We start from the raw sequence: 19,211 nt of genomic DNA, 5'->3' as shown, positions 1-19,211 counted from the left end.
CAAAAATTAAAAAACATAAATTGAAATAAAATTATGAGAAATCCACAAATAAATAAATGTACAAAGAAATACAAAAATAAAAAACAAGATAAAAAAAAATACAAATAAACAAAAAATAAATAAATAAATGCGGACATCAATACAAAAATAAATATATCAATAGAATTAAATATCAATCAATCAATAAAAATGCTCTGCTGTCACATTTATTTAAGTCATGCTGCGGACATGCTGTCAGGACGAAATGTTATTCAGATGAGGGGGCGGTCCGAAGCGTGCGTATCTTGGGTTGGACTTTATTTGTTTTGATCTGTATTGAACGTTTTATTTTGTTTAATTCCATCCATCCATCCATTTTCTTAGCCGCGTTTCCTCACGAGGTGCTGGAGCCTATCCCAGCTGGCGTTGGGCAGTAGGCGGGGTACACCCTGAACTGGTCGCCAGCCAATCCAGGTTTGTTGTATTTATTAATTTTCGAATTATATTTTTGATATCCTTTTTTTTTTTTTATAATGTAGGCATTTTTGGTCCTCCATAGTCTACTTTGTCTTACTCTTCACTGCAATCATGTAAGCTTTCAGATCCTTTTGCAGCTTGGTGCCTTCTCCCTGAGGCGAGAAAGGACAAAGTGAAACAAATGCGCATTATAAACATGAAGATGACATCCAAGTGTGACAATAAATACTGTATGCGATATTGTGAGTAAAAAATGGGCGGCGATGACCATCTGCTTGTTGAAATTGGCCACCATCTCTTCAAAGACGACGTCTCTGGTCTCGTCCGCTTTACCGAGTTTCTGCAAAACCTGAAAAAACAAAAGGGACGCATTTCACAGTGTCCATACCCGAAGTAACAAAGTACTTTTCCAGGGTGTTCTCAGGGGGGTGTGGCCACTAGCTTAAAGCCCGTATCTGAGCGGCAAATGTTTGCGAGGGAAGTGAATGTTGATTTTTTTTGGTCAGGGTTTGTTCAACATCACACACAAGTTGTTTGCCAGTGTGAAAAGGAAAAACTGTTTGCAACCATTAAAAGCTTTGGTGAACATCTTTGCGACCTTGCCCGAACCCTGACAAAAACAACAACAGCAACGTTTGTCAGAATCGAATGTTTGTTACGAAAGAGCTTGCATTTTCAGATCAATTGTAAGATTGTTTTTTTTTTTAAATATGCAGCTAATATAAATGACTTGTGGCACAGTATCACGGGACAGACAGAAAATCACAGGTATCAAAATATTCCTCTATATGTGACCACGTAGTTCCGCCCCCGCCTTAGAACTATAAGGTCGATATGCTAACATATTTGTTGCTATCATTACCTTATTTAGTATTTTTTGTTTGTTAGTCAATTCACATGCTTAGTTCAGATATTTTGATAGCATAAAAGCAGGATGATTTAATACTTTTGCAGAAAATTATTTTCAGTCATTACTTTTTTTCAATTACTTGTTTTACTTCAGTAAAGGAATTGACGCTATCACTGCTTTTAATTAAATACAAACTGTGAGTACTTTTGCCACCCCTTGTTGTCATGTTCTCCAAATCTGTCTGATGCCTTTTTATCACCTTTGACCTTAAGATAAACCCAGATGTGGTTCATGTGATCGTCGCCAGGTCACTACTAATGTGGTCAGATGACGAACAGCAGCGAGCGAGCCACAATTAGCATGCCTAACGGGACTTCCCCACAGCCTGCAGCACACGCTCATATTTCGTAGGCGGTTGACCTTGGTGTTACAAGGGAGGCAACATCCATCCATCCATCCCCTAACCCACAGGTGTCAAACTCCAGTTCCCGAGGGCCGCAGTCCTGCATGTTCTAGAGGATTCTCTCCTCAAACACAGCTGAATCATATAATAAGGAACATTAGCAGGTTCCTGCAGAGCTTGCTGATGAATCAGGTGTGTTTGCGGAGGGAAATATCCAAAACCTGCAGGACTGCGGCCCTCGAGGACCGGATCTCGCCACCTATGCATCTATCCCAGCTAACTTTGGTCAAGAGGTGAGGTGCACCCTGGAGTTATGAAGGAACAAAACTGCCAAAATAAAAAATAAATAAATAAATGACTAAAAGTGAAAATTAAAAAAAAATATATAATTTGAAAACTATAACCAAAAAATAAACATAAATGGTAATAAAAAGAGCAAAAAATATATATACACACACACACACAAATAAATACATTTGTATTTAATTTCAGAATTATAAGTTTTTTATATAGTTTTTATTTTCACTTTTAGTCATTTATTTATTTATTTACCATTTAATCAGTTATTTATTTAGTCATTCATTTATTTATCCAATTATTTAGTCTTTTTTTTTGGTTTTGTTTTGTTTTTTAATTTTGGCAGTTTTGGACCGTGCTGCCAAGTCTAAATGTTACTCAAATGAGGGGGCGGTCCTAAGCGTGTCTTGGGTTGGACTCCGCTGTTACAAACTGCCTATCATTGGTCGAGTGAGCAGGTCGGCGAACAAGGAAGTCTCCCCGACTTGCAATGGAGAGCTTCAGCAATGGACGACTATCTATAATTCAAAAATTAAACACAATTGTATTTCTGTATGTATTTATATATATATATATATTTATTTTATTTATTTTCTATATTTTGAATTTTGGCAGTTTTGGTCCTCCATGTGGACTGGTCCCTAGTCAGTCACAGGGCACATACACTTCTCCAAATAAAAAAGGCTTGCGATTTTAGCATTTAGGGTGAAATATCCTAAAATGCACTATAGCTTCATTTAGGAATGTTATGGTAGTCAGAATTGGTATTTAATCAGTCCGCTTCTGCTTTTTCACATTTTGGCATGGTGAGACCAAAGTCCAAAACATTTGATTAGAAGTAGGAAGAATTTAGAGTCGTCAATGAAGGTCACGTGCATATTTTTGAAATGTGGGTGGAAGCCAGAGTTTCCGAAGAAGAGTCACACAAGCAGGGCGAGAACCCACAAACTCCACACAGGAAGGTCGGGGCTTGGGAGTCGAACCTCTGTGCTGCCCCCCCACTCTCAAATGAAACCTATTCAATAACATGTGAAGGTTCAATGCCTGCACACATGACAGCAATGTGCCGGTGTTCAATTTCGGAAGCCAAAAATACATACAGACACTTTGTGGCTATGAGAGAAATGAGGAAGTGGGACTATTCATAGATGTTCATCTCCCCCTCAACCCCCTTCTGGCATTGACACATACCGGGAGTCCTGCGAGAGGAAGGACAGGTGTGCGTGTGCACCGGGCAGCCTTTTCGAGTCATGTGACTCACTAACAGCCCAAAAGACTTTATGTTTTTCTTTGGCTGCTTTACTTGCTAACACGCGTGCCGAGCGATGAGCAAACGAGAGCTTTTGTGGCTGCAAGGCGGTGCCAGTGAACAGACAGCTGCAGCCCATAGCCACCCCAGCCCCCCCCCCCCCAAACGACAGCCGGCCCCAACACTGACGATCAAACTTTGACCTTCCTCATACAAGCAAAAAGCTGCTTTCGCTAACATTCTGTCGTCGTTTTGTAGTTGAAATTACACACGTCATTTATTTTGATCAAACAAAATCAATTTTGAGTGCAGCCTGCCTGTGTATGAAAAATAACACTTTGGGCCTCACCGCTACCAATTGAAAATACTGACCCAACGTACCGGTGAATGCTCAACCCTTTTCTGCCCTGTGTGTGCACGTGCGAGGTGATTAGAAGCTACAAGATCAGCAGGCATTAAGTTCACACTAAACGATTACACAGAAGAAAAATAAGTTGCTTAGCATTGGACATCCGGCATCCGTTTTTGTTGGTACATTTCTTTGGTGGATAAATCAAGTATCTATCTATCATCCATCCCTACTGTTAGCTAGTGAGCTACCATCTACGTATCTGCTTTGATTTCTACATTTTAATACTGTAACTTTCACTGTGTTGAACAAAAAGTTGTTTGTATATCATATTGGCCTATGTGATGATGTGATGTTTTATTGTAGTCCACTGATAATCCCGAACATACTTAGAATATTTCGGCAATGCAACACAACTCAAAGCAAATTATTCCTTTACACGGTGAAAAGAGACGCCGTTTTGTATTGCTTTTGCCTGTGACTAGCATAGCATAGCATAAAAAAAAAACATGCAGATTGTCATCGTAGTCAAATGACATTTTTCAACACATTTTGAAATTAAAATAATCCACACAAGCCAAATCACAACTATCCAAAATTCTGCCCTTTTCCATGGACGGAGAGTGTCGTTTCACAGAGTAAGACCGCCATTTTGGCTTGTGACGTAAGCTCGGAATTGTCCATTTCCAGCGAACACGCGTCTTAACAAAATGAACTTTTGTGAGATTTGAATTCATTTAAAATTTGACTTTGAATTTCTTGAAAACGTTATAATTTTCTAAGTTACATAGTCTTTTCCCCCCCCCCTGCACTGCACACATCAAATTTGTCTTTCAAAAAAACAAAAAACAAAACGTAGCTGTATGATTCCTAAGGTTGTTTTTTTTCCTTCATTCCTCTCCTATCGGGGTGTAGTAGTCTCACTAGTCTCCCTCTAGTGGAGAGCAGCGACACCGCAGCACTTTGAGTTTTTATTTATTTAGTTATTTATTTATGTATTCATTTTTGCATAAGGGTGCCCAAGACTGCAGTGCACAAATGCACGTTGACTCTATATCATAAACGCGTGTTTGAAGTGAGTTTATATGAGTACATTTACTTGAATTTGACACATGTAATTAGCAAGACTAATCCGTGTAAATAGAAGAGTCGAAATAAATGACTTTCCAACGATCAATACGAGGTCAGGGGGTGAAATGAGAAATGAGTGAAAGGTTTGGCCGTACCTTCTCCTGCGCTCTGCTCAGCCTCTTCTGGACGCTGCTGGCCAGTTTCCCGGCGGTGACCCCTTTCCCGCTGTTCCCGGTCTCGGCCATGACTCGCTTAATCGTTCTGGGCTGAGGCGGTCTCGCGACTCAGTATACCGAGCGACAAGTCAAGTGTCTCCCGTGGATACGATCGTGTGCGTAAAAAAGCCACCGGACGCCGAGTTGGGCTGGCCGCGCGTAACTTTAATCCCGTTTGGAGCTTCTTAAAGGAACAGCGCGTAATTTAATCCGGATTTTGTGCGCGACCACAAGAACAAGGGAGACAAAGTGGACGTGGAGAAGAGTCTTTCTGCTCTGCTAATTCACGAAGACTTGCACTCTAAATGTGGACCGATTGGGTTTCGGTCCTCATCACGCTCTTAAAGGCGTACAGCACTGCTGTTGGTATAATTAGGCGACACCTGGCGTGTGCGCGTGTGGTGCTTTTTTGTGTATGCGCACTTTTCTAGTCAAGCACATGCAGGCAACACCACCAGGGGGCAGTAATGAAACAATGCATTCCTTTTCACAAATTTATTTCCAAAAATAATAAATATTTTCCTCCCACCACAATTTGTTAACTTTCTGTAAACGAGAACATCGTAAATACAAATTGTCCTCAAATATATGTTAATTGTTACATACAAGTTTTAGAAAAGGAATCATGCTGCATATCACAGGACACACATAGAAAATTGAATTCCCGCACTTTCTGACCTCAAACAAACCCGTCTAAATTTGCGTTAGTGAGCAAGAAACAATACATCCACCTCACAGGTGTGGCTTTTCTAAATGCTGATTAGACAGCATGATGATTGCACAGGTGTGCCTTATAGGCTTCCCACAATAAAAGGTCACTCTTAACACAGGGGTCACCAACAAGGTGCTAGTGGGCACAAGGTAGCCCCTAAAGGACCACATCAAGTAGCCTGCAGGCTCATTCTAAAAATAGCTCAACTGTGATGGGACATTGTGATTTTCGAGGAATTCTGTGATTAGTTGAATATTGTCGCTGTCCAGTGTAAAACACTTATGTCCATTATTTTTTTTAAACACATTTTTATGTTTATGGGATGAAACTGGATGCAGAAGTCCCCAAAGCAAGGACTCCCTTGAAAAAGAGGTTTTTAATCTCAACGGGACTATCCTGGTTAAATAAAGGTTAAATCAAATCAAATAAAAATACACCTGTGAAGTGGAGGGATTATTTTGGCAAAGTAGAAGTGCACGCTAACAGATTTAGACACATTTGTGAGTAATATTTGAGAGAAATTGTTATTTTGTGCACACAGAAAAAGAAGGAAAAAGGAAGAATGGGAGCAAAATTGTTCAGTGTAGTTAATGTGCAACTTTTCATTTCAGTAGGAGTTTATTCTTGATGATGTAGTGTAAATTTGACTCTATTTAGAATCAATTTGACTATAGGGACTAAAATAGACTCGGTTTTAGAGTAAACTAACATTTAAACTAGAAAGAGCAAAATAAAAAATTGAAAACATTAAAAAATAAAAATCACTCAAGGGTTGAGGTTTGAACTCACGACCTTCAGCTTGGGAGATTGCCACACTACCACCTGAGCTACGCCCCTCCTACTGTTTGCTTTTCTCCAAGAGACCAAAAGCATCAATTTTTTTTTTTTTTTTTTTTTTTTTTTAGGACAATTCCATGCAATCATGCAATCAGCTGATATGAGTGATCTAATCATGGAGGGAGTAGATTGGCTGTCTCCCAAGCAGAAGGTCGTGAGTTCCTTCCTCTACCCTTGAGTCACTTTTATTTTTTCCAATTCTTTATTTCACTCTCTTCCGAGTGTAAATATGACTCTGAAAACTGAACCTAGTTGGTCCACTGATCTATATATATGACTGGATAGCCGATAGGCCAAGACTTTTGAGGTCGTGAGGCCGCCATATTGCTCCTCCCAAGAAACATTTCTCGGCATACGATCCGATACATTTATAGTATCGAAGTTAAACATTTGAGACAGTACTGAGTAGAAACAACATGATTTCTGGTCTTTTAAATGTATTAAACATAAACAAGACTTTTTACAACTTGCCCTGAAGGAAACTTGTATATTTTTTATGAAAGAATTATAACTGTAATTCAACAAAAGATGCCTCTGCCAAATCTAATATTGGGGTCGAAGGAACTGAGCGATAAAAGAAAAAGGTAGCCTTCAAAACAGCACATTTTATTGTTATTATTTTTACTTGTTAAAAAATAGTGACACAACCCCCCACCCTGCCTCCGGCCTTATACTAACTGCCTACGAGCTGTATAGGTCTAATCTGTACGTATACCGTATAGTTGATACAGTAGTCTGCTGACGAGGTGGGAGTAACAAGATGGCCGCCCTGTGATTTCAACGGCTTGCACTGCCGTGTGTGGGCTAGCAGCAATCCAGTCATATATACAGGTCAGTGAGTTGGTCCCTATCTAAATAGAATCAAATTTACTCAACACAATTGACAGTTTTGTGTCACTTGATGACTCACGTTTTGAATTTATCGATCTACATCAATCGGTCTGATTTATGAAGAGTCCTTTAAGTGATCCTCCAATGAGGCTTAGCAGCGATCCAAAGATTGGCTCGTTTTCTTCCAGTTTTGAGTCTGCGCTCACGTCCAGCGGGTGGAGCCGCCCGGAGTCCAGCAGCATCCCCCCGAGCCAGTGTAAAAACTCGGCGTACCAATGGACCCCGTCGCCACGGTAACCGCTGCCACCCGTCCAGCTGTGCATCAGCCTGAGCGGCGAGAAGGCCCGGTGAGCCAGCGAATGGCATTCCACCAGCGCGTAGCAGGACGCCACCACGCCGTCCACCACAACGGTCCCGCGCGCCGTCAGAGGAGCGAACGCCCCCCTCCTCTCCGACACCACCACCGCCGCGATGCGGGAAAACGTCGTCGTTCCCGACGGACCTCCGGACACCAGCACGCACTGGCCCGGCCGGGCGTCGCGAGCGTACGCCGTCCGCAGGGAGGCGGGGCCGGGGCCGGGGCGGGGCGGCGCCCCCTCGGAGCAGTTGCCCCGGGACACGAACAGCAAGTGGGCGGCGGTCAGAGAGAGGCGCGCCCCGTTTTCCGTCTTCAGGGTGTAGAAGAGCTTGCGCGCGGCGGGCTGGCGGTCCAGGAAGGTCAGGACTTGGCTGTAGGCCAGTTTGGCGCCAGACCAGGTCAGGACCCGCTCGCCGGGGCGCAGGTCGGCCATGGACTTGCGGAGGCCGTTTGCGACAGTGACCGAGGCGTCGCCCGGGAAACAACCGCCCGACTTGGCTGCCACCGAGTGCTCTGGAAGACGGGAAGAGGAAAATGTCGCACGCCGTCACGTTTTCGTCGAAATACTTTTACATTTCTTTCGGGAAAACAGTTGACATTGTACCATTGGATCATCACTAGTGGTCCAACGGATCATCATTGATCCGTGGTCGGTTCGAATCAGTCTCCACGGTTCGGATCGCCTACGATCCGCGGATTGGTTTGGGCGGGACTATTCACAGTGGAGACTATTCAGACATGTCAAAGATGAAACATACTCAACGTAACACACCGCTTACACTGAGACTAACTTCAAAATAAAGTTGGTTTACATTGATGGCTATGCAGATAGACTTAGTAGACTTTTACTTTGAAAGTGGCCCACGTCGTGGCATGATGGCTAGCTTCACTTCCCTTCTAGACATTCGTAGTTTTGATTGACATTAAAGATGCGACCAACATCAACACAACACTCTCCCGAACAACTCATATTCCATCCATCCATCCATTCAAACGCTATTTTAGGACACTAACAAACCACTAATTAATTACGCTGTCATCATATGACATGGCAGAACTTAGTCTCCGACGTAAGTAGCTACTAGCTAGCATGCAGCTAGCTGTTAGCATTACCTACAGGTGCTTGCTGGTATCTGAAAATGAGTTTGACAGCTGGTACCTGGCTTACACTTAAATTCTTCCTCAATATTCTGGACCAAGACTACTTTGTAATTCACTCTCCGTGCTTAAAGGAAGGAAATGTGCCTTAAACTACTTACTTTGAGGTCTTTACAGTATTTAAAAACTAAAGACAAATAGAACTTTGAGTTCATTTATTTTATAAATACACTTTTGCCTATTAAAAAAACCAAAAACATTCAACTCAAAATGTCAATCGTAGCCATTTAGATTGTAGGAACACAACTTTAAGCCCTTATGCTGCATTCGAGGATGGTTGGAAGTCGGACTTTTCTGAGTTCAAACCAGGGAACTCGGAAATTCCACTTGCGAAGCTGGAAAAAAAGAAGGATCCCGACTTCACCGACAGACTACAAGTGACGTCACTCTGAATGGCAAAACACAATTTACTTGAGTATAAAACCAGATAGTTTTCTTCATTCATAAATATTCGACATAACTTCACGTAACGCAACGTATGCCGCTATCTCCCTGCATGAAATTATACTATTTAATTATAAGGAATGCTTATGAAATATGATCAAAACAATAAATGAAGCAAAATTGTGAGCAGGCAAGTTTGCTGGAGGTCAAAAGGAGTTTTGAGGACCAAAATAAAAAACAATTTATCAACACTTTCAGGTCAGAACTGGGAAAAAAACAAGTTGGATATATCCAACTTCCGACCATCCTCGAATGCAGCATGAGTACCTTTCTATTTTACACATGGACCAGGTATGACCATGTATAAAATGAGAATGTCTGCTTCATATTGCACTTAAAGTTGTGTTCCTAAATCATAAACAGCTCTATTAGACATTTTCATTTTTTTTTTAATACAGCATAGTACATAAAACACAATAATAGTAAAATAATTATTTTTATTTAATCATTATTAATTAATAATTATTTTTTATTTAATCAGCTAATCAGTTAATTAATGCTAATTACATTTTAACTGATTTTTTAAATTCATTTCTCATTAAATAATTACTTAATTTTTTGTAACTAGAATCAAAAAGTAAACCAAACGATTGAAAATCTATATTTGAATAAATAATTGGCAAAATATAAAAAAGTATTTACAATAATACAATCTAATAATAGCATTAATTATCATTTCATAACGAAAATAACCAATTTTACATAAAATAAATATGAGTAAAACATCTGGGATGTTTTGCCCCATATACAAATGACCTGGTCCATCTGTCCATTTTTAAAAATCAATCGTAGCTCTGAAGCACAAATGTTTGCTTACCCATGTTGTTGTTCAACACTTAAATATTAGTTTTTATGTTTTTAATCAAATTACTTTTCTGATCAAATTTTATACAAAGGATCAATTTCATAAAATACGTTTTGCATCCAAAAGAGATGTTCCATGGTTTGTGAATTTTGATTTTCAGGAGAGATTCATACTGCTAACCTTGGAAAAGAATTGCGTTAATTTTAAGACATGGGCGCGCCCTCTGCTGGCTAAGAAAGGCAGTACATTAGCGATACAAGAAAATACAGTTGGCCAGTACACATTTGAATGGCACTTAAAAATAACAATGAATGGATTTCTCAAAATACTAACGACATGTTAATGTAAAAACTGCAGTAAAAGTAGTGAGTGAACTGAAAGGGAAGTAAAATTCAACAAGGGTTTAATTTGAACACAATATGAAATCCTAGTTGATTGATTTGAAAAGACTCTTTGTCAATCAAATAGTTTAATTGAGGTGTTATACTAATTAGTAGGGGTGTGCCAAAAAATCGATTCATAAAAGAATCGAGATTCTCATTTATTAATCGAATTGATATTATTATCCAAAAATCGATTTTATTTAAATTAGAAATGAAGAAGAAGGGGCAAAGGCAGTTGTAGCCCACGTGCTGTTTTTGTGGAAAAAGGCACTTACAATACAAAATTAATAAATGTTAAAAAAAATAAAATAAAAAAAAAGAAGACATTTTATTGTCTCTTTTTGTCATTTTGTCTTGCAAAGCAGACTGGAGTACATCATGACAATGTTGTGCATATCTGTAAATTGAAGCAGAAACCGTTTGTCAATCAAATAATTCTGAATCGAAAATCATTTGAATCGAGAATCGAAAATTGATTCTGAATCGAATCGCAGACCCAAAAATCGTAATCGAATCAAATCGTGAGACAGTGAAAGATTCCCAGCCCTACTAATTAGCACTACAAAAGAAGTAGAGAGACATCAGGGATGACTTTCCTCTTCAAACAACTTTTCTGCATTTGTTCTGTCACAAGAATGATTTCTAAAACAAAACAAAAATGATACCAACTTGAGTGATTTCCTAGCTTGCAATCAGGTCAAGGACTGCATCCTCGCAACCCGATCTGGGAGTGAAGGAAAGAAAAAAAAAGGAGGAAAAGAGGGAAAGAAAAGGAGAATCGTAGTTACTACTCAGCATATAGGTACTGTCTGTCGTGTACTTGATGTGTCTGCTTCTGTTTTCACAAGCATGCCAGACTTTCAGCATGCACACTCCAGTTAGTTTCGCAACGTTGTGGCATCATCATCATCATCATCATAGTCACGAAAAGGCTAGCAGGATGAAAAAAATGGAGGAAGGCAAAAAGATGACCATGCAAAGTTGTTAATGAGCCAAGAAAGCAGCGACAGAACAGATCAGGACAGAGGAAGCAGCTCGTTTTGTGTAATTGCTGCCATCTGTATTTCCTTTTTGAAATACGATGCTTTTATTTTGACATATCAAACCGGAGGTAGCCGGCTTACAGCAGCCATAGACAAGTACTTGACAAAGTGCCTTCTATTCCGAGCTGGTTGCTCTTCGTCTTCATTCCTCGTTTGCAAAAGTTGAGCAAATGGACAAAGTTGGTTTAAGAAGCTGTTAAAGCATTCATCATGACTGTGATGATTGCCTGTTGAAGAAGACTGCCGTTGATTAATTTGAGAGCAGGCCAAAATGGTCAGTAGTGCTTTGAATTGTCTTTCGTTAGCTGGGATGCTAAGCAATGCTATGTTTGTAGTAAATATGTTTGTCTTTTGTATGTCTACATTTTTTAGTTCTACGGTGTTTTGTACGGAAGCGTATTGCACTCGCTTGAAAAAAAACAAACAACTCCTGTTTTTCTGACTTTATATTTTTGTGGAGCTTTTTTTTCTTTTGAGTAATTAAAAAAAATAAAATAAAATATTTTTTTCTGTTTTACTGAATATTTTTTTCTGTCATAAAAAATATTAAGAAAAAGAGGGGAAAAAATATTCAAAGAAAAACAGGAGGAAAATTACTCGGAAAAACAGGAGGAAAAATATTCAGAAAAACGGGGAGGTGGGGGTGTTGGGTATTACAAAAACCAGAGCACCAACTTTTTTTTCTGACTTCATTTTTTTTAGCTTTTTTTTTTTTGAGTATTTTTTTTTTTAATTTTCTGTTTTACTGAATATTTTTTTTCTGTCGTAAAACTATTCAGAAAAACAGGGGAAAAAATATTTAAAGAAAAACAGGAGGAAAATTACTCAGAAAAACAGGAGCAAAAAATATTCAGAAAAACGGAGGGGGGGGGGAATTATTACAAAAAACAGAGCACCAACTTTTGTTTTTCTGACTTTTGTTTTGTGCAGCTTTTTTTCGTTTGAGTATTTTTTTTAATATATTTTTTTATATTTTTTTCTGTTTTACCTAATATTTTTTTCTGTCATAAAAATATTCAGAAAAACAGGGGGAAAAATATTCAAAGAAAAACAGGAGGAAAATTACTCAGAAAAACAGGAGCAAAAAATATTCAGAAAAACAGGGGGGTTATTACAAAAAACAAAGCACCAACTTTTGTTCTTCTGAGTTTTTTTTTTTTTTTTCTAACCTCTGAACTCCAAGTGACTTGTCGCCGACCACTGACCTGTAGGGCGGCCATCTTGTTTTTCCCACATCGCGAGCAGACTACTGTGTAAACTGTAAACTATACGGTATACGAACAGGTGAGACAGATACAGCTCATAGGCAGTTAGTATAAGGCAGGGGCGGGGTGGGGGGTTTGTGCTGTTTTTTTGTTAAAAAATAGTGACCACCCCGGCACAAACCACCCCACCCTGCCTCCAGCCTTATACTATCTGCCTACGAGCTGTATATGTCTCATCTGTACGTATACCGTATAGTTTATACAGTAGTCTGTACGCGAGGTGGGAGTAACAAGATGGCCGCTTTGTGACTTCAACGGCTTGCACTGAAAACTCTGAAAACAAAAGTTGGTGCTCTTTTTTTTTTTTTTTTTTTGAATATTTTTTTTCTCTGTTTTTTGGAGTAATTATTTTCTTTCTTTTATTTTTTATTTTTTTCTGGTTTTTTTGAATATTTTTTTTCTGTTTTCAATCTATTAACTTAATTTATTTTTTTAAATATTTTTTCTGGTTTTTGGAATATTTATCTGTAAAAAAATTTCCGTTTTTTTTTTTTTTAAATAACTTTTTTCCCCCAGTTTTTGGGAATACTTTTCTCTGTTTTTGGATTTTTTTTTTCTGTTTTTTTGGAATATTTTTTTCTGTTGTTTTTTTTTAAGATTTTTTTTTCTGTTTTTTTGAATATTTTTTTCTGTTCTAATTTGAATATTTTTTTTCTGTTTTTTGGGAAAAAAAATCTGTTTTTTGGAATAATGTTTTTCTCCTTGTTTTTCTGAATATTTTTCCCCTGTTTTTCAGAATATTTTTTTGACAGAAAAAAAAATCAGTAAAACAGGAAAATAAAAAAACAAAAACAAAGCTCCCCAAAAAATTAGTCAGAAAAACAGGAGATTTTTTTTTTTTCAAGTGAATGCAATACACTTCCGTAGTTTTTGCTGTGCAATAAACAAAAATAAAAGGCACTGGAGACTCGCATCCAGTCGATGGGCGGTATGTCTTGCGTCATCTGACTTCCAAGGTCGCGCGTGATTTCGTCATTCTCGAGCTCGGATTACAAACATCCCGAAACTCACCTGACTTGACGCTGCAGTGGATGTGGGCCTTGGACTCGTAGTAGACCCAGTCGAAGCCCGCCTCCACCGCCAGCCGAGCCAGCATGGCGTACTTGTTGCGATCGCGGTCCGAGGTGGTGATGTCCACCGCCCGCCCCTCGTAGTGGAGCGACTCCTCCGAGTGGTGGCCGTCCTCGTCCCAGCCCTCGGTCACCCGCAGCCTCACGCCGGGCCAAAGGTTCATCACCGAGATGGCCAGCGAGTTCAGCTTGTCCTTGCAGCGCTGCGTAAAAATAGCACATGAATTCATTTGAGAAATTCAAAGTGAATCGTGTCAAAATGCTGCTTTGTTTTACTATATGTGACCCTCTGGGAAATTAGTTTGGCCCGTCCCTGATGTTCACCCGGCTCACCGGTCCGAAGTTCCTCACACTATGAAAAAATAAAGAAAAAAAAGCTCCCAATAAAGTCAGGAAGTTGCCGAGTGACGCTTTGAGATTGACGTTTTTGTGGACGGTGTGTGATTGTGAACCTCAGCTGTCTGGTTAAGCAAACAGAAGGTGAGAGGGCCTATTGACTAAACCCCGCCCACCTTTCCCCTATTGACTAAACCCCGCCCACCCTCCCCCTTTTCCCCACTTGGACCGCTACTCGTAAAAAGTTGTCGTCTGAACCGTATATCGTCTGGCCACGAACACCTTGACCTGATTGTTCACGCCAAGAGCAACAAGGTCCATTTCCTCTTATAGCTACGGTGAGACATCATAAGCTGACAGACAGGAAGTCAATTATAGCTGTTAAAGCAGGAAATGCTCAAATTAAGCTTAGTCAAACTCGGGCTGACCTTAAAACACGTTGCCATGTAAACACTGCATACAGATGAATAAATGACCTGGACCAGTGGTGTTCAAACTACAGCCCGGAGAGCCATTTGCGGCCCACAGTCTATTTTTTAGCAGCTTATTATTGCCTGACCAATTAATAGGCCAATTAATTGAGCCAAATGGCCGATTATTTTCTCCTTAAAACGTTATCGAAGAAAAGCGAAGTGTCTGACGCTGTGAAAGTACCCCGAATGCACCATTTTGCTTGCGTAGCATTAGCAACTAGCAAATGTGTAGAGTTGTTATTCAGTTTATTCTGTTGTCTCTAAGCGTCCTTTAGGGTGTTTAATAACACCACAGTTGGAATTAACAACATTAAGAATTACATCCACTGTATATATAAATACAAAACATGTTTCGTTTTTTAAAAAAAATGCTAGCCTAGCGCTAACATAAAGTTAGCAAACGCTAACAGAAAGTTAGCATCGACTTGGGGAGTGTTTTTCCTTCAAATAACGAATATCCGCACACAAATCTTGTGGGAACACATACCCACAGATGAGATAACACTACGCAAAGGCACACAGTCTTCCTAATGTGTGAAAAACGAGTTACTTTAATAGAATTCAATCGCAACTTTCTTCAGTACTCACTTTAAGTGTGTATGCCATGGATTCACGGCACCACACTGCCCCCACGAGGCCAAAACATACAGGAACAGTCTGTATTTGTTCTTACTGTTTTTTTCAGTTGCTATTATTTTAGTTTCTTCTATTCTTATTTCACTTTCTTATCGTTTTCATTTTGCCATTGTCCTTTCAAATTATATTATGTTATAAAGTTTATATTTCAAGGATTCAAAGACTTTCTTTTCTCAATGGAGTTACACTGGATGATTGACTCGCTTGCCTTCAATGCAGATGGCGTGGGTTCAATTCCCCACCCAGGAGACCATGTTGGTATGTGAGTGAGTGTATAGGGGGAAAAAAAAAAGTTGTCACATTGCAATTTTCTTCTCCACCAGAGGGCGCAACGAAAAAGTGCAATAGTTTTTCTTCATTATAAATGGTCAGGGTGTTTGTACTGTCTGAGAAGACAACAGCATATTGTGAGTTGAGATGAGTGCCACTTATCTGTTTTGCACAACCCAAAGTAAGTTTAAATTTCATGATGACCCAATTGATGATTACCCAAAATGCTTTACTTTTTTAAATTCAATTTAATCTCAAATTTCCAGTTTAAGGGAAGCAAAACAGGCATTGAGAGCTATATGACCTATATGCCAGCAGTTCCGAATTGACTTTCCTCTATTTCATATTTTATGTTAAAGTTCGCTCAATGAGATACATTTTCAAGGTCAATGATAAACAATTATCTAGCTGTAAAAAAAAAAACAAAAAAAAACTGGAGAACAAGGATAATTTTGTCCTTGTTTTATTAGTTGCAAAATCCAATGTGACAACTTACCCATTGGTGGGGTAACATGTCACATGCTCACCTGCTATCTGATGGCTTATAATACTGCACTAACACAAATATATGGAAATGACATGAGTACAAAAATATACCGACTTAGGTCTTTCATCTGGTATACAGTTTTGTATTGGTTCCAAGAAATATAAAAGTATAACACACTGATACAACTAAGCTCCAGTCTCTCCTAAATCCGGGATACAGCAAGACCCCTAAAAATGTGACCTACAAGGGCAACTGTAATTGAATTATATGAAGCTCCTCAACTCACCGGAAATTTCAGTGACTATAGTCTCATGGGTCGAGTGGTTAGCACGTCCGCCTCCCAGTTCTGAGGACTCTGGTTTGAGTCCAGGCTCGGACCTTCCTGGGTGGAGTTTGCATGTTCTCCCCGTGCCTGTGTGGGTCTTCTCCGGGTACTCCGGTCTCCTCCCACATTCCAAAGACATGCACGGCAGGTTAATTGGGCGCTCCGAATTGTCCCGAGGTCTGCTTGTGAGTGTGGATGGTTGTTTGTCTCTGTGTGCCCTGCGATTGGTTGGCAACCAGTCCAGGGTGTCCCCCGCCTACTGCCCAGAGCCAGCTGAGATAGGCGCCAGCACCCCCCGCGACCCTTGTGAGGAATAAGCGGTCAAGAAAATGGATGGATGGATATAGTCTAATGGAGGAAACGTTAAAAAAATCGAATTAAAAATCGCATATAGGCAAATTCTTGAATGTCAAATAGAACAGATTTTGTCTGTCTGTATGTTGACAAAAACAATTTCGGAACGGGCGTTATGGTTAGATTAGCAGCCCTTTAAGTCTGTGAAGTGTGAAAAGTGGGATCAAAGCCAATATAAAATGGCGGCTGCGATAAGAATAGCCCGCGCCGGTGGCATGCACAGTTGCCTTTTCACATGGTCTGTGGATTCGGACATTGGTGTTTTCTCATGTGCGGTCAGACTTCATAAATTAGACGCTCCATTTAGCACCAAACCGCTGGCTGCACAAACATTGCGCGCGCAGACTGACAATGCGCACCTTTGCTTTTGCGCACCAATTCTGCCTCTGATCAACGCGCCAGCGATGGCCCGCTCTCGAAAGTCACGTGCATGTTGTAGACATGCGGCGATCACGTGAATCTGCATGACCGCAGTCAACTTACACGTTTGTGTCGCCACAGAAGTTATTAAGTGCGCTGCTGGAACAGGAGCTTCTGTATGTGCACGCATGCAGGAAAAAGCGAATAAAAAAAAAAAAAAACAAGAGGTGAAAAATTCACTTTCATTAACGGCTTTTCAAAGAAGCCACGAGTGTGCTCGCTATTTTCGTCTGCGCGCGTGCTGAGAAAACAAGCTAAAAGTAACACTGAACAGTCACAGACGGAATACGTGTGCTTGAGCGCATGAAGCTCATAAAATATACACGATAAAATACAATAACGGCTAAGATGGAATTGAAAGCAAATTTGGACTTTTTTTTGGTGGTGGGGGGGGGGGGTGGAATGCGTCAATTAACATTTCGTGCTGGGTGCACACAAGTGTTGTTTGGAGGGGGGAAGTAATGCAAGTTAAAATTAAGTAATAAAAATTCAAAAAAGGAAAATTACACAGTAAATTTTCTCTTAAAAAAAACTATATTCGGTCCCACTCCAGAGTAAACTTTTATGAAGAGTTAAAAAAATATATATATATATATATATATATATTAATAAAACACTCACTTGTGTTGAGAAACGGTTCTACAACCTTCAGCATGGAAGACAGCTACTCTACCACTTGAGCTATATTAGCCAACATATTGCTTATATGTATCCCAAATGAGACGAGAGAGAAAAAAATGGAGGTGTGGGTACCAGGATTCCACCTGCGACCTGCGATATATTGACACAGAGTATAGAAGTGCAGTCTGGTTGTTCGAGTGTTGTTTTCTGTTATTTTTATTTGATTATTTTACCCTCTTTCGAGCATAACATTTACTCTGTTTAGACTGGGACCTAGTCTACAAAATTGACTGTGTTGGAGTGCACGCCTGTGCGTCTCTTACGCAACAGAAATGCGCTCATCTGTAACGAGCATTTTCCCCCCCTTTCCACGTCTATCTGCTCGGATGCGATGAAGCAATTTCAGTTTCAGCGACAGCGCGCACTGCTAATGGCAGCAAAGACACAACAAGTCGCAGTCTCGGCCTTGAGTCAACAAGGAATGCGGGGACAAAAAGATAAGCGCGTTGCATCCACGCGTCCCAAGGCTGGTCAAAGTGCACCACACCAAATGAATGTGTCCCTGCACTCTCACCTGCGTCATCATGCGGTCCGCACCTGTGTTCTCCTCATCCTTGAAGATGATGTCGGGGTTGTAGTTGGGGGTCAGCTCCCGGAAGCGCTCAGAGTTGCGCGTTATTTTCCCTTCGTACCGCCCGCTGGCCCCCAGCGTCTTCTCGGCCACGTTGGGGCTGAACTGCTTGTAGGCGAGCGGCGCCAACTTACGCGGCGAGCGCCTCTTGCCGTAGCCTCGCCCCGGGCCGCAGCCCCCGCAGCCCGGCGTCAGGAGCAAGGCGCAGCCGGCGAGACACGTTAGCAGCCTCGGGAGCAGCATTCCAGCCCGGGCTGATGTCGTCGTCCTCCTCCTCCCCCCACCCCCACCACCCTCCGGGGCAGGTGGGTCAAGAGGGCTCGAATGCTGAAGCTATACCACTCGGACCTTCAAGCTGCAGGGTGCCCCCCTGAGTCCCCCGCAGTTGCCATTGGTGCACGCGCGCCACAGACGAGATACCAAGAAAAGGGAACGTGCCTGCCAGCCAGCCAGCGCGCTGCCGACAATCGAGTGTCCCGAGGGCACTTGGAGGCAGGGGCATAAATAGGCGAGGTGAGTTTGTCTTGGCAGGCGCCTTCAAAGCGGTCTCTTTTCTGTGAGACACGGAGGCGCGCGGCGGTCAAAGGGTGTCCCCGCACGCACTTCAACGTTTCCTTGTGGCTGTGCGTGGACGTCCGGTGACAAGGTGCCTCCCCCCTCATCCATCTCCCCCCAATCGGGGGCACCGGCGGACATCCGAGTGTTTGTCAGTGGGCTTCAGGTGAGGAACGTCGTCCTCACTCCTCACATTAAGGGCAAAACAGCAGAGAGAATCCGACAGAACTCCAACCATCATGATTAGACAAGTCAAATTTATTCACAATAATAACAATAATGTGTCCACTAGTGGTCTATATACAGC

At 41.0% G+C, this 19,211-nt stretch overlaps 2 protein-coding genes across 8 annotated transcripts in view; both read right to left on the bottom strand.

The window, feature by feature from the left end:
* The window catches only part of bin1b (bridging integrator 1b), a 19,802-nt gene extending 14,551 nt beyond the window's left edge, over positions 1-5,251 (bottom strand). For all 7 annotated transcript variants that reach the window (XM_077513939.1, XM_077513941.1, XM_077513945.1 and 4 more), the window contains exons 1-3: positions 4,831-5,251; positions 725-805; positions 554-608 (exon numbers count right to left, since the gene is read on the bottom strand). In XM_077513939.1, coding sequence (XP_077370065.1) covers positions 554-608; positions 725-805; positions 4,831-4,920 — 226 coding nt within the window. In that variant the 5' untranslated portion in view covers positions 4,921-5,251. The remainder of the gene's footprint in view (positions 1-553; positions 609-724; positions 806-4,830) is intronic.
* A 1,396-nt stretch (positions 5,252-6,647) lies between these two features.
* On the bottom strand, positions 6,648-18,930 carry LOC144014246 (indian hedgehog B protein-like). Its single transcript, XM_077513936.1, has 3 exons — positions 18,293-18,930; positions 13,738-13,999; positions 6,648-8,141 (listed from the first exon to the last, which is right to left on the bottom strand). Exons 1-3 carry the CDS (start codon positions 18,590-18,592, stop codon positions 7,372-7,374), a joined length of 1,332 nt encoding a protein of 443 aa, XP_077370062.1. The 5' UTR covers positions 18,593-18,930; the 3' UTR covers positions 6,648-7,371.
* Between the last annotated feature and the right edge of the window lie 281 nt (positions 18,931-19,211).

Source organism: Festucalex cinctus, chromosome 2, assembly GCF_051991245.1.
Source record: "Festucalex cinctus isolate MCC-2025b chromosome 2, RoL_Fcin_1.0, whole genome shotgun sequence".
In the NCBI taxonomy this organism is placed as follows: domain Eukaryota; kingdom Metazoa; phylum Chordata; class Actinopteri; order Syngnathiformes; family Syngnathidae; genus Festucalex; species Festucalex cinctus.
Note: the sequence above shows the minus strand (reverse complement) of the source record. Positions and strands in the feature narration are given on the sequence as shown.

Excerpts from the sequence above, each read along its gene's own strand:
- LOC144014246 (XM_077513936.1), bottom strand. The coding sequence starts at position 18,592 with ATGCTGCTCCCGAGGCTGCTAACGTGTCTCGCCGGCTGCGCCTTGCTC. Across the intron at positions 14,000-18,292 it reads CGGACCGCATGATGACGCAG|CGCTGCAAGGACAAGCTGAA; the intron begins GTGAGAGTGCAG and ends ATTTTTACGCAG. Across the intron at positions 8,142-13,737 it reads CCACTGCAGCGTCAAGTCAG|AGCACTCGGTGGCAGCCAAG; the intron begins GTGAGTTTCGGG and ends CCCGTCTTCCAG.